We start from the raw sequence: 17296 nt of genomic DNA on the forward strand, positions 1-17296 counted from the left end.
GTAGCCTTTAATACACAGTACACAGTCAGAAGTAGCTTATTCCTGTGCCCTTGTTTATTGTGAATGGTGGTTCTCTCCATGATTGTGGGACTGAAGCAGTTAGTTTTCTTCCTCTCTAGAAAAGCCTGGCTCTGTCTGTGTTGGTCCCAGACATGTTGCTTAAAGTCATCAGCCCCTTCGAATCACTGTTCCTTGTCCAAACTGTCTCAGCCCAGCTCTGCAGAAAAGAAAATAATCTTAAAAGTAATTCTTATCTCTTCTTAACTCTTTTTCCCAGGGCTGTCTGATAGTGTTAAGGCATTGAGCGAAAGGCTTTTGAGACCAAGAATGTTGTAGTTTGTGCTCTCTGGCACCAGCCTTCTGTGGTTACATAGTATGAGTTATTGCAAAGTAATTCTTCTGTCTTTCATTATGGTATGACTCCAGTCCCTTCTTTAAAGTCCGAGCCTGAGCTGTAATTCTCCCTTTGACTTTTGTTCTCTGATAATCCATGTGCTGTGAAAGGCAAGCAAATGGGTTCTGTTTGTTCAGTAAATACAGCAGCTGTGCACAAATACAGCTCGGGGTGCTGCGTGGGGAGTGGAGGTGCCCAGGCCCATGCTGCTGTCTGCTTTGGTACGTGTGTGTCACAGCCTGAGCTGCAGCACAACCCAGAAGCACCTTCCTAAGCAGTACCCCAAGCAGACACGTGCACACAGAGTGATGGTGACAGAAAGAAATCAAATTACTGCTCAGGAAGATTTATTTTGTTTCTAGCAACACTCGCCGGGCAGCAGAGGTTTGGATGGATGAATACAAAAATTTTTATTACGCAGCAGTGCCTTCAGCTAGAAACGTTCCTTATGGAAAGTAAGTGTCTCCCCTACCTTCTCACAGTGCTCTGCTCGGGGCTGCCCCACACCCTGAAAACCGTTCTGTGGCTAGAGTTGAGAACAGCCACCCAGATTGCAAAGGGGGGCCCTCTGCCTCAAGGCGGGGTGGGGGTCCTGGGGGAGCAGAGTGTGCAATGGGCCCTACCCCTGCTTGTCCCAACTTGGTTGTCAAGGGCACATTTGTAAGGTTGGATGCAGAGAGCCCCATCCATTCTGAAAATTTCTAAAGGAACCTTGTTTTCCCTCTTCTTCAGTATTCAGAGCAGACTGGAACTTAGGAAGAAACTTAGCTGCAAGCCTTTCAAATGGTACCTTGAAAATGTCTATCCAGAATTAAGGTAAGTCTCCAGGGATCTGGATTTTGCTCTGTAGAGGCTTAGAAGCACAGAATTTCAGGGAAGCTTCTCCTGCCCCTTACATAGTCGGATGGGACAGCCAAGGTGTAGAGAGGTGAAGGAAGGGTTGCCCTGCTGGCCAGTGTCCTGCAGCAGAGGTCAGGAGTTCATGTCCTTGCCTACAGCTGTCCCCGAGCATCCTCAAGAAAGGACCAGTTACCCTCGCCCTAGAATGCCTCATAGAACTGGAAGCAGTCCGAGGTGTCTTCTAGTTTAGCTTGCTCCCCATGGGCTGGATGACAGAGGGGCCGTCTCTAAGCAGCTCCCCTGCCTCCGCTCAGTGCCTGCTTGGGTCCGGCTGCCGTCCTCACCTCTCGCCTGCGCAGCCCCTGGTACGGGCTCCTGGGCCCGGCCCCCCTGTTCTGGAACCTGCAGCCTCACCTCCAGTTCCCCCTCACCTCTCCTGCTCCATACCGCCTTTGTTAATGAGCCTCAGGAGAGAAGGGGTCAGAGACGGGAGAACAGATTGGCTTTGCCTCTGACCCAGTTTGCTTTTGCATGTAGAGTGCTGCCCTGCACTCAGCAGGGACCTGCACCCTACAGAGTCTGGAAGACGTGGACTCGGCCTTTTCACCCTGTCCGGCTCTGGGAAGAGTAATGATGGCAGAAATACTCCTCCGAGCCTTATTTCTACACCCGGCCTTTCGTTTTAAATGAACACGATGAGTGCTGCATGCTCAGGGACCACCAATAACCTTAGCAGAGGACCTGTAGATGTGCAGGGTGTCAGGATCCATCCAAACTTCATCTTTTTAAAGAGATTGTCAGGCAGACTTTGCCTGAAGATGGCACACTCCTTATTCTGACTATTCCCAGCGCATTTGACGGAGAGTCACGTATCTCTAACAGTGACGCAGCCTGCAGGCATCAGTGCCACGGCCTTTCTGCTAATGGCTCCCTTGGAGCCCATGCCATGGGGATTTGTTTGAAAGAGTCAGGGACTGCGGCTTTGCATCGTTGTGCTCTTTACTTCTGTTGCTCTTGGAACTGTTTCCTCTGCTTTTAAAGTAATGAACGAGACGCTGTGCTTCCCGTGCCCCGCAAGAAGGGAGAGGGAAAAAACAAAGCGCTCCCCTTCCCTCTGCTTTCTGTAAAAGATGACTTTTGCTGCAGTTAAGAACAATGGTGGAAAACAGGAAGCGCCCCCCCACCCCGCGCCTTCACTTCTCCCCAGGGATGAGGAGCTTCGTAGCATTGGAGTTTAGCCCCCTAATTTTACCTGTTTTGCTTTCGTTGTCACCATGGCTTGTGAACTTGTGAGAAATGTGGCCAAACTGAGTTACGTCACATGTAAAATTTCATCGAGGTCACCCATGATTTTGGATGACATGAGCCCTCTGCCACCATCTAAGTCTGTATCACACCAGCTGATAAAGCTCTGCTTTTCCCCTTTCCAAACAGGGCACAGGAGACACCACCTTGACACCAACTTGGTTATGTCAATAATAATCACTGCCATTTGTTGAGTGCTTTCTATAGGCTGGATACTGAGCTAAATGCTTTAAATGGGAAGTTCAACATAGTCCCTGCAACAGCCCTGCTTTGTAGGTCCTACACAGGAGAGGAAATTGAGGTTTAGTGAAGTTAAGAGTCTTCCGTGAAAGATCACACAGCTGGTACATGGCTGAGACAGGGCTGAAATTCATGTCTAATTCTGCTCTTTTCTGCTGTACTATATCGCTATGTTTGTGTTAGGTCAGTAGACAAATCCACTGCGTTTCCCCCTTTTACTATGTAAAGATCAGATCCTAAATGTATTGAAAAGTTTGAGGCAACAGGATCTGAGCACATTAATTGCTTTTCTAAATGATTTCCATCAGACTAAAAGTTAACATTGACTATCAGGGGCTTTTCCTTCCCAAAAAATTTTCCTGATATGGAATATAAAGACTACTCAACTTAAAATCTCGAAGTGTTAGAAATGCAGGAATATGGAGAAATCTTGTCTCATCAGCACACCCCTGACCTGTGGGAGAAAGGGAGGAAGATATGCTGGTGACTTGGCCTGTCTGGCGTGGTTCTCTGCTACCTGTCTTGAAATCCCTGAGCAGTGTGTGTGGCCAGGAGCTGCTGGATCATGCAGAACTGAGCAGTGATTCTCACGTTGCTTTTCAGGGTTCCAGACCATCAGGATATAGCTTTTGGGGCCTTGCAGCAGGGAACCAACTGCCTCGACACTTTGGGACATTTTGCTGATGGTGTTGTTGGAGTCTATGAGTGTCACAACGCTGGGGGAAACCAGGTACATGGCTGGGGTGAGCTGGATAACCTGGAGGCCCAGAGAGAACAGGATGGAGGGGGTCCTGCGGTTGGAAATCCTGGAGGCCACCTTGTTCCCGTGATCAGGGACAGCTATAAGGAAGCATGTGGCTTCTGCTGGTGCACAGCATCCTGAGCTGCCAGCCTCAGGATCAAAGAAGGGGGCTGAGACTTTGACTGACTAATCATACCTACCGTCAGCTTCAGCATCCAGGCTGGCGCGGGGGCTGGGCTGTGCCCCAGTGGCCAAGGGCATGATCTGGTTAGCGGTTTCCATCACACATCCTTCATCCAGGCACAGTCACAGGGCTCGTGGGCTTGGGGTTCTCATCCCCGTCTACTTCCTGCCAGCTCTGACCTTCCCGTCATGTGTCCTCATCCCCAAAACACCCTTTCCATGATTTATTCTCAATCTCCAAATATGTATATAAAACACCTGGCCTGATGTCAGGCACTAAAAGGTGCTTAACCCGTGTTCATGACAGTTGGATTTGACATTATCACTTCCCTGTCTAGAGATGAGCTGATCATGGTATTAGATAAGAATAGCTTAAGATGTAAAATATTATTAATTGCGTCAATTTGGCACACGTACACACTTTCTTAGAGGCGTAAAAACCCCACCATGTTCTCTCATCATTGGAAAGGAATGAAGTAAATGAGGTCTTGATAACCCTCAAGCCAACCTGTGTGGGTTTCCAAACCATGTTCCAGAAGACTATTTTCCCATGAGATGTTAATAAGGATTTGGTAAAACATGAACTTTGTGCACAAAAAAAAAGTCTGGGTAGTACTATGTACTCTCCTTAAAACGTGACCCTGCTTAAAAATGTGCCAGGCTCTCAGAGAGCCTGTGGTTTTTAATAACACAGTTTAATTCACTGTATCCCAGATGTATTGATCCAGAACCTTCTTTATACAGAACTATTTTAAGATTAAACTTGTAATAATCTTTTGTTTAAAGTTGGCCTTTCCAAATCATCCTAATTGGATAAAAACACTACCTTCCCCAATAACCTTAGCTCCTTTCTTCATGTAGTAATGTAGTTTGGAATTTGCTTGAGACTTCCTGGACCTCATAAATTAGACAAGTGAGGCTCAAGGGAGGGTGACCTGCTTGCCCCCTCCCGCAGGTGTCAGGGCCTGTCCCAGCCAGCAGACACGGTGAGCCCTCGGCCCCCAGGGTCTTAGCCTCTGTTCTTAGCCCCTGGGTCTTGAGGATGCTCCCAGGAAATAGGATGTGGGCCTTGGGTGAGCATTTGAGCCAGCCTCTGGATGTGGCTTTATTTATAAGTTTTAGATATTTAAACATATGGGAGGTGGGCCCACATTTGTACTATTGCCCCAGACCCTACAGATGTTAGGAATGGGCCTGGAAGGAGGAATCCGTAAAAAGGGAAAGAAGTAAAAAACGGTAAGAGGGCTGAAAGCTAAAGGAAGTGAAAGACACCAGGCAAAAAGGAGTAAAGAGCTGGATAGTATTTGTTCAGTAGGAGCAGGAGGAAGGGGGAAAGTCATGTCGGCTGTGAGTCTCACCTGCGAGGGTTTCTTTGTTCTCGTTAACTCTTGGGTCCAAGGCTGATGAAATTCGCTGACATTTTCACTCACTGCTAGGAAAACTGGGGATGCCTAAGTGACACCCTCAGAGCCAGGACCCAGTGCAAGTTGGACTGGAGTGAGCCATTTGACAAGGGCTGTTCCTTCTATGCTAATTGTGAATGTGTTTCTTTCTGTGATTTGGAACTTTTGTGTTGAAGTGAGGAAAACAGTGAACATAGGGAGATTTTTTTTCTCTTTCTACTTGTAACCCTAATGAAAATACTAAAATGCCTTCAAAAAAGTGAAGCTTTTGTAAAGAAAAGGAAAACAATGGATTGAAGTCCAAGGAAGCTGAGTTTAATTTAAGAAAGATAATGTTTCAAAGTTTGGTAACATCATTAATTCAAATCCCACCAAATTCAGAATTTTGGATAATTCAAACAGGTTAGGCTTTACATTTGACCGATGTCTTACAAAAAAGGAGAAAGTGTAGCCCAATAAAAAGTATTGGGGACTTTTTCTTATTTTTCCAGATTAGCCTCACCTCCCCCAAGTAATTATTGTGGTTTTCCTCTGTCATATTGGAAATATTTTGATTATTCAGTTAAAGTTAGGGGAGTTAATCCTTTGTATTTTGGTAGCTCTATTGGAAGGTGGTGTGTGTTGATCTTCCTCTATAGAGCATTTAAAAAGAAATAAATGTTCCTGGCTCTTCCTAAAGGATTTCCCATTGTTTCCTGCCTGATCAGTGGCCCCACCACTCTGCCTGAGTCTCCCTGGCTGAAGGATTGGGCCCTCCCCATTCAGCGGGGCCTCAGGAAATGGGCTACACTTTCACTCCAGAGGTGATAACAAAAGACTGAGAGTCCCCACCCTCCTGGTAGGTGGCACATTTATCAGGAAATGCAAACTTGGCTTTTGCTGCAGAATCAGTGTGACTGCCTCCTCGTGCTCCCACCTGGAAGTGGAGGCAGGCCTGGGCGCTGTCTATAGGACAAGAGGCCCGGGCCACTGGCTCCCAGATCCAGCCTGGAAGTGGGTCTGTGAGCGTGTTTCCCTGCAGGCCCCTAGGCGAGTGGACATACCTCCTGGCTTGCCCAGGACGTTTCCAGTTTATTCCTGTTGCCCCCATGCACTTTTTAATAGCTCCTCCTTTGAGTATCAAAAGGGTCTTGGTTTGGACAATAAAATATAGTCACCCTATGTATAGGTCACTGGAGCTCACTGGTAATGAGCTACTCTTGGGGTGCCCTTTTCGGGGAGGAAGTTGATTGGGGCAGTGCAGAGGCCACTCAGACATGGATGGCCGCTCACAGCTGTGTGCTTTGCTGATCCAGTGGGGAAGTGAGCAGAGGAGACAGTGCTGGGTAGTGGCCCACAGCCCACACGCTGGCCTGACAACAACCTCAGCTCCAGATCTGCACAACAGAGATTCTAGTACTTATCTCAGGGGTGTGGGGAAGAAGTACCAAGATCACGTAAGCAATGCGCTGCAGCCCTGCTCTTTTTCTCCCTTTTCCTTTTTGCTACTATTAGACCGTTGTTCTGCTCACACAGATTCTTCATTCCTTTTCTTTAGGTATTTGCTGAGTGCCTGCTGTGTCTAGCCCTGAGCTGGGTGGGCCCTAGGGGGTGAGCAGGATGGAGACTTGCCTTCCAGGAGCTCAAGGCCCAGGCAGTTCTGTCCACTTGTTCTCAGTGGCTCTCCAGTGGGTGTATATTGGAATTGGCTGGAGTGCTTTTTAAGGTTACCCATGCTAGGTACCATTCCCAGAGATTCTCACATAATTAGTCAGGGGTTTCGAGGGCATCGGAATGTTTAAGGGCTCTCCAGGTGACCCTCAGGGGCAGCCAGGGTTTTCTAGTGGAACAAATGGACATGTCAGCAAGTAATATGTCCATGTGGTAATATAATGTCTCTGTACCCACACACCTGTACATAGACTCACCCCTTAGACCAATTGGAAGCCTGATGAGTTACTTCCTAGAGAAGCACTGTCCAGTAGAGTTCTCTGTGATGATGAAAATGTTCTGTATCTGTGCCATCCAGTTCAGGAGCCACTAGCCATATGTGGTTACCGAGCATTTGAACTGTGGCTAGGATATGAACTTTTTATTTTATTTAACTTTAATTAATTTTAATTTAAATAGCCACATGTGGCTAGAGGCTAGCCTGTTGGACAGTACCATTCTGGAGGAGAAAGGAAGCCAAAGGTCATCCTAGCTACTGTTCAAGTGTTCCAGCTCGTAAACCTACTGTAAGTCCTTTCTGATGTAATGGAAAATGAAGCTCTTTTGAGTAGTGTGCCACATGGCTGAGAAATGAGAAGATAAATAATGTTTCCTAACTGAAAATAGGACATGGTTCTTTGGAAGAGTGAATTTTGTTATCTGGTTTCTGTCTGAGGCTCAGCAGACACACAGGAAATGAGAAAATTAATGGCCATGCTTTCTAAGAGTGGCAGCTTAGAAAAGCATTTCTTAAATATTTATGATTTTTTTTTAACAAATTCAGATCATTGAAATGCAGCAAAAGAACATTAAGTGGCAACTAGCACTGTTGTTTGCATAGCTAAATTAGTTTTTCTGAATTCACTATAAACTCTGATTTAAAATAATTAAGCACGTAATAGCAAGAAAGTTGTAGAAACATCAGGACCTGAGCTTTCACTGGGCATCAGCAGACCTTCCAACATCTCCCAGCATCCTTTCCAGAGCAAACTAAACCTTGTCTCAATACAGAGATAGTCACCACCCATCACTTGCTCCTCTTAGCCAAGCCAGGGAGCACCTTTGTATGCCACTGGTTTCACGCAAGGGCTAGTGTATACTGGAGGTATAATAAATATGTGTACATGAATGACAGAAATGAACATGCTTTTCTCCTTGGACCTCTTAATTCCGAATGCTGTTCTTCAGTATGGGTGGAGTGCCTGTCGGGGCTTTTGAAGACATGTGATTACAGCATCATGAAACGTTGGGTTTTCACTCTTGGGTCGTCTGGTTCACTGTGTGGTCTTTTCCATTGACTGCATCCCAGAACTCCAGTGCCAAGAGCTTCCCACGGGAGTCAGACGGGGAGAGCACTCCGTGGTCATACATGCTTTAAATGAGACAGGCCAAGCCGGGTGTCTTTATCTTAGGATTTTTTTTAGAACTTTTAATAGGCTAGTTGTGAATTTTCAAGAGAGAAATTTGGCACATATTGAGCATTTCCCAAATTTATTGGACTTGGAACCTATTTTTCGTAGAATTCCACACAGAGCACATGTTGAGAAATACTAATTAAAAGGTGAGAAAAGTGAAGCCCAGGGAGGTGAAGAGACTTGCCCAAGTCTCACATCCTGTTAGGGAGCAAAGCAAGCCTGCACACGGGACAGGTTGCATTAGTAACTCCTGGATGGGTTGTCGTTGCCCTACAGTTTCCTCTGGCTGACTTCTCCATCACTAGAGCCTGCACGTCTCACCAGTGGGCTGTATAAAATACCTTTAGGTTTTAATGTTCTTCTCATAACAGACAATTGGTTCCAAGGTGATGCAGGTCCTAAATGGTGAGACTTCTTTAAAAGATAATTTATTCCTTTTTTACCTCTGTACCCTGAGAATGGAAAAAAGAAAAAAAAATTGTCATAGCATTTATTAGTGCCTAAAGTTCCATACTACGTTTATTTGTGTATTATCCATTTTCCCCACTACAAAGTGAGTCCCTTTAGGGCAGGGACCTTGTGTGTCTGTTCACTGCTGTATCCCCATTGTGGTGGGGTGTCATCCCTCTCGCGTCATTGTAGGTGTTCAGCATACAGTCATTGAACGAATGAATGAAGAAATAAGCAGGAGCAGCTTTCCTGGGCTGATTGCCCGATTGGTGCTTGAGGGGTAGAGATGAGATGTCCTTATGGGGTTCTGAGTTGGAAGAGACCTTGCTGCTTCTCAATCCTCGAGGGTCCTTGGCGCTTATCCCCTCATAGGGTCAGGTCCTGCAGTGGTGGTCAGAGGCCTGTCCCAGCTCTGGCCCCTGCCCACAGCAGTGCTTCAGCCTCCCCTCCTGCCTGTGGCCGCACTCACAGTCTTCTCTGTTCTCTGGCTTCCCGAGCCTCCACAGATGGTCTCATTTAGTGCCAGAAGTGGGTTTTATCTCAACCCTTAAGTTATGAGCGTCTTATCCCATAAGTTGTGTGTGTGTGTGTATTTGTATTTTTAAAAATCATGGACATATTATGTAAGCGTTCTTTGCCTCAGTTTCCTCTCGTGGACTGTGGGGATAATAAAAGCCCTTCATGGGGCTGTTGTATAAAGAGCTTAAAGTCGTGCTTGGCACATAATAAGCTCTCCGTAAATGCTGGCTCTCTTGGGTATATATAAATATGTATCCCTTCCTAAGGTTCTCCAAGAACTTTATGCTTGTCAGTAGAGCAACTTTGTGCTCAGTGATGAGGCTACACACTCTATATTTTGTGAAATATGTAATATGTAATTTATTATTTTCCCACATTTCAATCTACACTCATAAGTACTGTTTCCAGAGCATACCTACATTGGGCAGACCCAAATCCCAATGACCCAAATCACGTGAGTGTGGAAGTGGGAGCGAGATAGGCACGTAAAGGTGGACCCTGGGCTGTCCACTGCTGGGGTCACCCAGCTCACAGGCACAGTGGAGCTGTGGCTTTGATGACTCCCATTTAATGAAGGAAAATAAGCATCACTCCAGGGAGTTCTAACTTGCATTTGGGGCTAAAATAGTTAATACCATCAACTTAGTTACCAAGGTTCTCAATGCCAAGGATTTTGTTTCTTGGCTGCTCAAGCAAATGCCATAAAATGGGTCAATTTAAGCTTATTAGCTTACAGCTTTGAGACTGAAAGAAAGTCCAAATCAAGGTGTCTTGAAGGCGCTGCTTTCTTCCTAAAGACTGTGGCATTCTGGGGCTGGCTGCCGGTGCTCCTTAGTCCTTAGTCCTTGGTAATGCTCATGGCGGAGTCTCCGAGTCTCTCCCTTCTTTTCCAGGTTCCACTGATGTTCAGCTTCTTGCGTCCTGTGACTTTCTCTCTGTCTGAATTTCATTCCATTTATAAAGGACTCAAGTAATAGGATTAAGACCCATCCTGACTGAGGTGGGCCACACCTTAACTGGAGTAACAACCTCATCAAAAGGTCCTACTTACAATGGGTTCACACCCACAGGAATGGGTTAAATTTAAGGACATATTTTTCTGGGGTATGTACTGCTCCAGACACCACATTCTCCAACTGCAGATTTGCACTTAGTCTAAAAGTCATTTGCTGGCTATGAGTTGGTTCAGGAGTTTTGAATATTATTTCTCCAGCATTATTTAATCCCCTTTTGGAGTATTTTATTTATTCTATTTTTATTTTTATTTTTATTTTTATTTTATAGTGCTCTGGCCATGCATTCGATTTCTGTGTTGTTGTTTTTGTTTTTTCCTAGGAATGGGCCTTAACAAAGGACAAGTCGGTGAAACACATGGATTTGTGCCTTACTGTGGTGGACCGAGCCCCTGGTTCTCTTATAAAGCTACAGGGCTGCAGAGAAAATGACAGCAGACAGGTGAGGTTCTCGGCTGCCAGCCTCTGCCTGCCTGGGCTCCACGCAGACCAGGGCCAGCCCCCACCGTGTACTCTCATACACTTGCTTTTTGTGGCATCAATCACAGTGTGTGCTAATGTATTTATTTGCCTCATTACTTGATTAATGTTGAGCTGCCCTCTTAGACTTAAGCTTCTTGCTCTCCACTGTATCCCCAATGTGCTGCATGGGTCCCGGCATGTAGAACCACTCAGTAAATTCTCGTGCTGAGTGATCGTGAGGTATTGTGTTGACTGTGCCAAGGATTGTGTACTGGGGAAGGCTGCTTTCTCCACCCCGTGTGCCTGGCCCTGGACTGCTTTTTTTCTCTCCTCCACCCCTCTCCAGGCTGCTTCTGTCATGGGTACTAGCTCATCTCATAATCTCCTGTGGATTCAGTTGTTTGGGCCTTGCTCTTTGTCTAGATTGAAAGGGCAGGGACCATATTTTATCATTTTATATTCAGATCCCACTGATGTGTTGTGAGAAGTGGCTCTGGGCTGGTCCTCTTATGGGTGCTTACCCCACTCACAGTTCATTTAATCCTCAGCCACCGTGGGGCGTACATAGTGCTGTTGGCCCATTGTCCAGCTGCCGCATCGTTCCGTCTTAGTGCCCAGTACATGGCCTCTTGTGCTGGAGCACCTGCAAGTGTTGGACTTCGGGGCTGCAGCTGCTCATCAGCATCCCTGGGGCTATAGGGAGGCGCCGCCCTAGGAGGGGCAGAGACAGTCAACAAAGCAGTGTCCTGCTGCCCGTGGTTTCTCAGTAAAATCTAAAGCAAAGGGCTGGACCAAGGCAGTGAGCAGCCAAGCCATGCAGCGATAGCATGATCCAGGGCAGGGAAACCTGCAGGGGCCCACTTGGAAAGACGGGAGCCTGAATGAATGAAAATTCTGATTTTGAAAGCTTTGTTTCAAAAACAAAAGTTGATTGCTCTATTCATGATATGATAATGAAACACTGACCTGCACAAAAGTACCAGGAAAGAAAATGAGGCATAACTGAAAATAAACAGTGAAGTTCAGCCTCCGAAATAAAGTCGTTTTTGTTTTGTTCAGTTTTGTTAGTTTTGTTTTGTGTTGTTATCGTTTGCTTGTTTCAGCGTGCCCATCCGCTGACAGCCCTGAACGGAGAAGACCTGTTCTGAGTCCTTGATTTCTTAAGCCAAAAACCTGAGGACATTGTTTGTTTCCAATTATATTCTCATTCTCTTCCCCATGCCATTGAATATTTTAAAGAGAAATTACGTGGTTTTGGTTACTCATTAAATATTTTTCCTTTTAAAATGTATACAAATTCTAAATGATTCAGGTTCAAATTGTTGAGGCTTTATACACATACACACACATAAATCCATATTTTTCTATTACCATTCCAAACTGTTCAGAATTTATTTTAAACCTTTTAAACTGTTTTTCTCTGGCATATTCCCTGGTGGTGACTTGGAGGCACATTATTTTCTGGAGCCACGGGGAAGTGTTAAGTGTCAGAAAGAGAAATGCAGGCACAAAAGTCCCTTCCAGCAGGTCGATATCTGAAGCACTGGCTCATCTTCTTACCATCCCTCATTACGAGGTAGATGGGGTATAGGGAAAGCGAGACACAGCCTGTTAGAGCCAAGAGCCTGAGCAGGCATCTAATCCAATACTAATTTCACAGACGGGGAAGCTGAGGCCCAGAAATTAAATGCCTCCTCCCAGAGTCACATGGGAGGACTGAGGCCAGAACTGGGCTCCTTAACTTTGCACCCAGTGCCTTACATTCAAGTTGTCATGGAAATGTTTGCAGTGGACCAGCTTTCATCTGTCCATCTCCACAAACCCCTGCCCCACCTCTTCATGCCCCTCTTTCCTATTTGCCAAGTCCAGCCTGTGTGGCTCCTCTGCAGGGATGTGCTCAGTGTCTGCTGTCTTTACAAACTGGGTGGTTTTGATGATGCAGTTTTTGATTGGCTTAGTGCCCTATTGAGTGAGATTGGCTATTAAACAATGGAAGGGCAGCGTCTCTTGGATGCACACCACCTGGCGTCTCTTGGATGCGCACCACCTGGCATTAGGCAAGTTGAGCATCCGAGGAGACTACCTACCACTGTTAAAATGGCATTTCCCCCTGGGGCGACGTGTGAAGTCTTTAGAGCTGTAAAGAAAGGATGATGTTATCTTGTCTCCAAACCTTTTTTAACAAACAAATAAGACATTTAATCTCTCAAGAGTTGCCCTTTAGCAAGAGCTTGCTCTATTTCAAGAGTTGATGGGTGTTCCTGCTCAGATCCCAGTTCCTGGGAGCCATAACTGACACCCCTTAAAGGCTTCACCAGACGTGAAAAGACTTGCAGACAATTAGCTCTTCTGGATGAGTGATGTGCATAAATGAAGATCTGTTAAATTGTTAACCCTGAGACTCAGCCTGTTAGAGAGAGGGATGCAGGGGGCCATTTCCACAGAGTCTCACTTAGAAATCAGTCTGTCACACTGCAATTCTATTGGACAGATTGGCCAGAACTGACAGGGCTGCCTTCCAGTGAGGGAGCTGGGATTTGGTGCATTTTTTTTTTTTTTAAGGTCTTTCGTTTAGTTGATGCTTTGACACATGACAGGCAGAGTCCTGCAGAGAATGGAATCAGATTCCATTCATTCCACATTCTTTGTTGAAGGGATTTTTGGCCACTGATAAAGTGACATGGCTGTTGGCAGCAGCATACAGACTTTACATGACAATGGAGGAAAGCAGCGTGAAGGGATGACTGACAGCCAAGAGGGAGCTAAAAATGAATAAGGAGAGGATGGGCATGTCACCGGGAGCCTCCCCCATGCTCATCTGATTGTGTTGCATTTCCACTGTTGGCAAAAACTCCAGGTTAGCATGCAGGCATAAATAAAAATTGCAGGCACCTTATGAGAACGTCTTTCTGTGATCCTTGTATAGAAAGGTGGGCTTCCTGTGCAAGTCTTGGCCTTGCCCTGACTCCTTCCCTGCCTCATTCATCTGCCCTTTGAGAAGAGGCTCCTTAGCAGATTTTATCTTGAAGCTGCACTGCCTTGCTGGTGGGAATATTTAGTTTCTGTGCACGTCTGTGTATGCATTAGATGTGCGTTTGCAGAGTGAAAGGAGAAAGGGAAGCAAGAGTGGTAAAATTTAATTCTACTTTGTCAAAAGGATTTGCAGAAATATGTAAAGAAGCGTTAGTGCACACTATGTAAAAAATTTTATATCACATTACATTACTGAAGGGTAAACTTTTGGTGTGTCACTTTTTAAAAAAAAAAAAAAAACATTAGAAATATTTAAATGGGAATGTTTACATTACTTGCTAAAAAGCAGGGCAAAGGGTCCTCAGGTTCATTTCAGGCTGGGTGGTGAGTTTTGTTTTCTGGTGTGTTTGCTTTTTCATTTGGTTGTGTGTGTGTGTGTGTGTGTGTGTGCACTCGTGCATGCACCCAGCAGGGAGGCATTAGACTCTGTGCTTTAGAAGTGGCACAGTCAGAATTTAACAAATATTGATTGGCACTGCCATGCAGAGCACTTAGGAAAATATAAGGTGGCTGAGAGAAGCTTCTCATACCAAGGAGCTTACACACTAGTGGCAAGGACAGACAATGTAGAAATAGAGTCCCTGAGGGGATCCCCAAAGGGGAAAGGACAGAGCAAGAGAAGCAGCCTCTAGGAGATCCCAGAGAGAAATTTTTGTGTTGTGACCCAAAGCACAGAGCACGTGTTTCCTCTCCAGGGCCTCAGCAAAACCCCACAACTGTTCCTGGTGCAGCCAGAAGAGTGACAGTTGATCTGTTTTGTTTGACTCTTGGATTCTCCTCTTGTAAGGTGATGCTTCTCTCCCATCTTTTGCAGAAATGGGAACAGATCGAGGGCAATTCCAAGTTGCGGCACGTGGGCAGCAACCTGTGCCTGGACAGCCGCACGGCCAAGACGGGCGGCCTGAGCGTGGAGGCGTGCAGCCCGGCCCTGTCGCAGCAGTGGAAGTTCTCACTCAACCTGCAGCCGTAGGAGGGCCTGCAGCCCGGCACCTTCTGTCTGCTACACCATCAGGCTGAGTTTGGATGGTCACATTATTGATTCTGTTTCTGAAACTTTCCACGGAACTATATACCTCAGTATTCCATCATGGTCTGGAAGTCGGAGCGCTTCGGCAAGGCAGGGGGCGATTCTGCAAACGTGGAAGAGGAGAGAAAAGAGGACCACTTTCCTTGTCTCCCCGGACACAGTGGCTGCCAGGTTCCCGCTCCGGAGGCCGGAGCCTGTCCCCCTCTCCTGTACTCGCTCCGACGGCTGAGTAACACCCCCAGCACCCACTGATAAAGTGGCAGAAGAGCGACCCAAGAAACAGACACACTGGAGATGAGGGCGGGCTGGGGACGGGTAGCCGCGATGTCACACCGAGGACTGTTTTGAAAAATCTCCAGTTTGGATCCCATCAAAATCAGTTCTGGTTTCCACAAAACGGAATCATGTCATTTTGCAGGTTTACATCCCCCTCCCCTTGTCCTCCCATTTTCCCCGCCCCTCCATCCCGGCTGTCTTCCTGGTTCCTTGTCCCCCCCTCTTCCACGAAATGTACTTGCTATATTTGAAGATGAACTTTTCTATGATGGGACACTAAATATAAAGATATATTAAGAAAGAGTTGATGGTCCATTCCCTAGGGTTTCACTAGCTCGTCATCGTCGTGTAAATTCTCCACAAAGCAGCTCACGCCCTTGAGAAGAGGAGAAGGGACTGGAGCCCTTGGGTGACTCTCCTAGAGGGTACAGAGCCTTATCGGTGAGTAGGTGCTACTTTGGCCAGCTGGGTGGGTTCCCGACGGCCCGCAGCTGGCACTCGGGAGCCGAGAGGTGTGGAGGGTCCTGTCCTGGAGATTCCGGATTGGCTGGCCTCCTCCCTCTGGCATCTCTTTTTGGCTTCATCTTGAGAGTCGCTGCTGTATCCTGGAATTCACTTTGCGTGCTGTTGGTATCTGTAAACCTTGTGTGGGTTACTTACTTTGATAAATATTGCACTCGGTCATTTTTAATTAAATTTCTGTTCTCTAAGGGGAAAAAAAATAAATAAAAAACCAAGCCCACGCTCCCACCATGTGCCGGTGGTACCACTGCTGTCCTTCTCCAGTGGGGACAGCGAGGACAGACAGATGACATTAGGAAGCTGCCACACGGTAGCACTGGGCTAATTGTTATTTGAACCGCTTCACGTTGGGCTTTCAGAATTAATTGAGCTGCCAGCAAAATGTCGGTGATTAGTCTCTCAGCCTGAAAACAAACCTTGTTTGCAGCTTCTGTGTTATTGATGGCCCAGTGTGGTAGCAGTATGCGGGCTCTGACATTTGGCCCGCCCGCCCCAAGTCCCCAGCCACACATCAGCGTTGTGTGTCTCCGTTCACTCCCATTGCCCTCAGTGACTGCTTTGGGGAGCTTTTGGTAGAGAATTAGGAAGGGCCAAAACAAAACAAAACAATGCCAGCTAATTTACATGGAGGTCTCAGGGCATTAAACAGGAGCCTTGCAATGTAGATCTCTGTCTGAACCACGAGACAGTTAGGAACTAAATGTAATCATGAGAAGAAATACCTGAGCGTTTGGATTGTTGCCTGGGAGTGTTCGTGGGAGCCGTTGCAGTGACAAACCAGCTTCAACTCTCTACAGAGGAATTGTTCTTTTCCTCACCCGCCCCCACACCCCCACACCCATACCCAGTCTCAAGGTGGGTGGCCCATCCAGCAGCCAACAGAGCTGCTGTGTGTTTCAGTGTGTTTTCACAAACCCACATTTTTATGACCCTCATCAGGAACTGCTGAGGTCGTGGAGTTACAAGTGGCCGTGGACCATTCTGCTGAGTTGACACGTTAGTCCAGGGCACTCTTTCCTGCCTGCTTCTCCTAGGAAAGGTGACGTTGTTGGTCTGTCGGCTTACACCGCAAAAGCCCACCTGTGTAGGCTTTATGATAGTTGGAATTATAGTGGAGACGATATTAGGTTGTCTTTATCCTACATATTCTCCCTTTTTGCTCCCTGCCAACCTAACTGGTGTAGTTTGAGTGAATGGGATGACCACATTGGGTTCATTCTGTATGTTCATATCTTTAGAGGCCAATCTTGACTACAAATAGGTCCCTGGGGGGAGTCCAAGGAGAATCACCCTTAGGTACCTGTGCAAGGAACAAACCCCCACCTGGTGCACTGAACCCTGATCGCCTGGGTCCTGGTGGCAGATCCCTGTCACCTGTGAGCTACTACTGCTGTCAGAAAAAAAAAAAAAAAAGAATCCCATTGGTATAAAATAGATCTAGCTTGTTTTTCAATCATGTCTCTTATGAATCCTCCACCCGTGCACCCCCACCCCACCCAGAAGCCTCTTCCACTACCGCACCATAGGAACGTGCCTGCCAAATCCCACGTGCAGGCTGCACCCTGAGCCATCACGGGCGGTGGCAGCTTTGGATGGTACTGGCTTTGTGAGCAGAGGTGGCTGCGGGAGAGGCCCTTTGTGGCGAGTTCTGTTTACATGACACGGCGTGCCAAAGTGACTTACTGTGATTGCATTATTTTTAGTCATCGAGACTGTCCCATCCCCCACCCCATCTCCTGTTTTAAAAGCAAGCATTCTTTCCTGAGAGCCCTTCAAGCAAAGT

General features: G+C 46.7%; 1 protein-coding gene across 2 annotated transcripts in view; it reads left to right on the forward strand.

Annotated features, from left to right (window-relative positions):
- The window catches only part of GALNT2 (polypeptide N-acetylgalactosaminyltransferase 2), a 219112-nt gene extending 202123 nt beyond the window's left edge, over positions 1–16989 (forward strand). For both annotated transcript variants that reach the window (XM_037820840.1, XM_037820843.1), the window contains exons 12-16: positions 757–849; positions 1127–1210; positions 3383–3509; positions 10516–10635; positions 14503–16989. In XM_037820840.1, coding sequence (XP_037676768.1) covers positions 757–849; positions 1127–1210; positions 3383–3509; positions 10516–10635; positions 14503–14658 — 580 coding nt within the window. In that variant the 3' untranslated portion in view covers positions 14659–16989. The remainder of the gene's footprint in view (positions 1–756; positions 850–1126; positions 1211–3382; positions 3510–10515; positions 10636–14502) is intronic.
- Positions 16990–17296: the final 307 nt, after the last annotated feature.

Source organism: Choloepus didactylus, chromosome 2 (genome assembly GCF_015220235.1).
Source record: "Choloepus didactylus isolate mChoDid1 chromosome 2, mChoDid1.pri, whole genome shotgun sequence".
Taxonomy (NCBI): domain Eukaryota; kingdom Metazoa; phylum Chordata; class Mammalia; order Pilosa; family Megalonychidae; genus Choloepus; species Choloepus didactylus.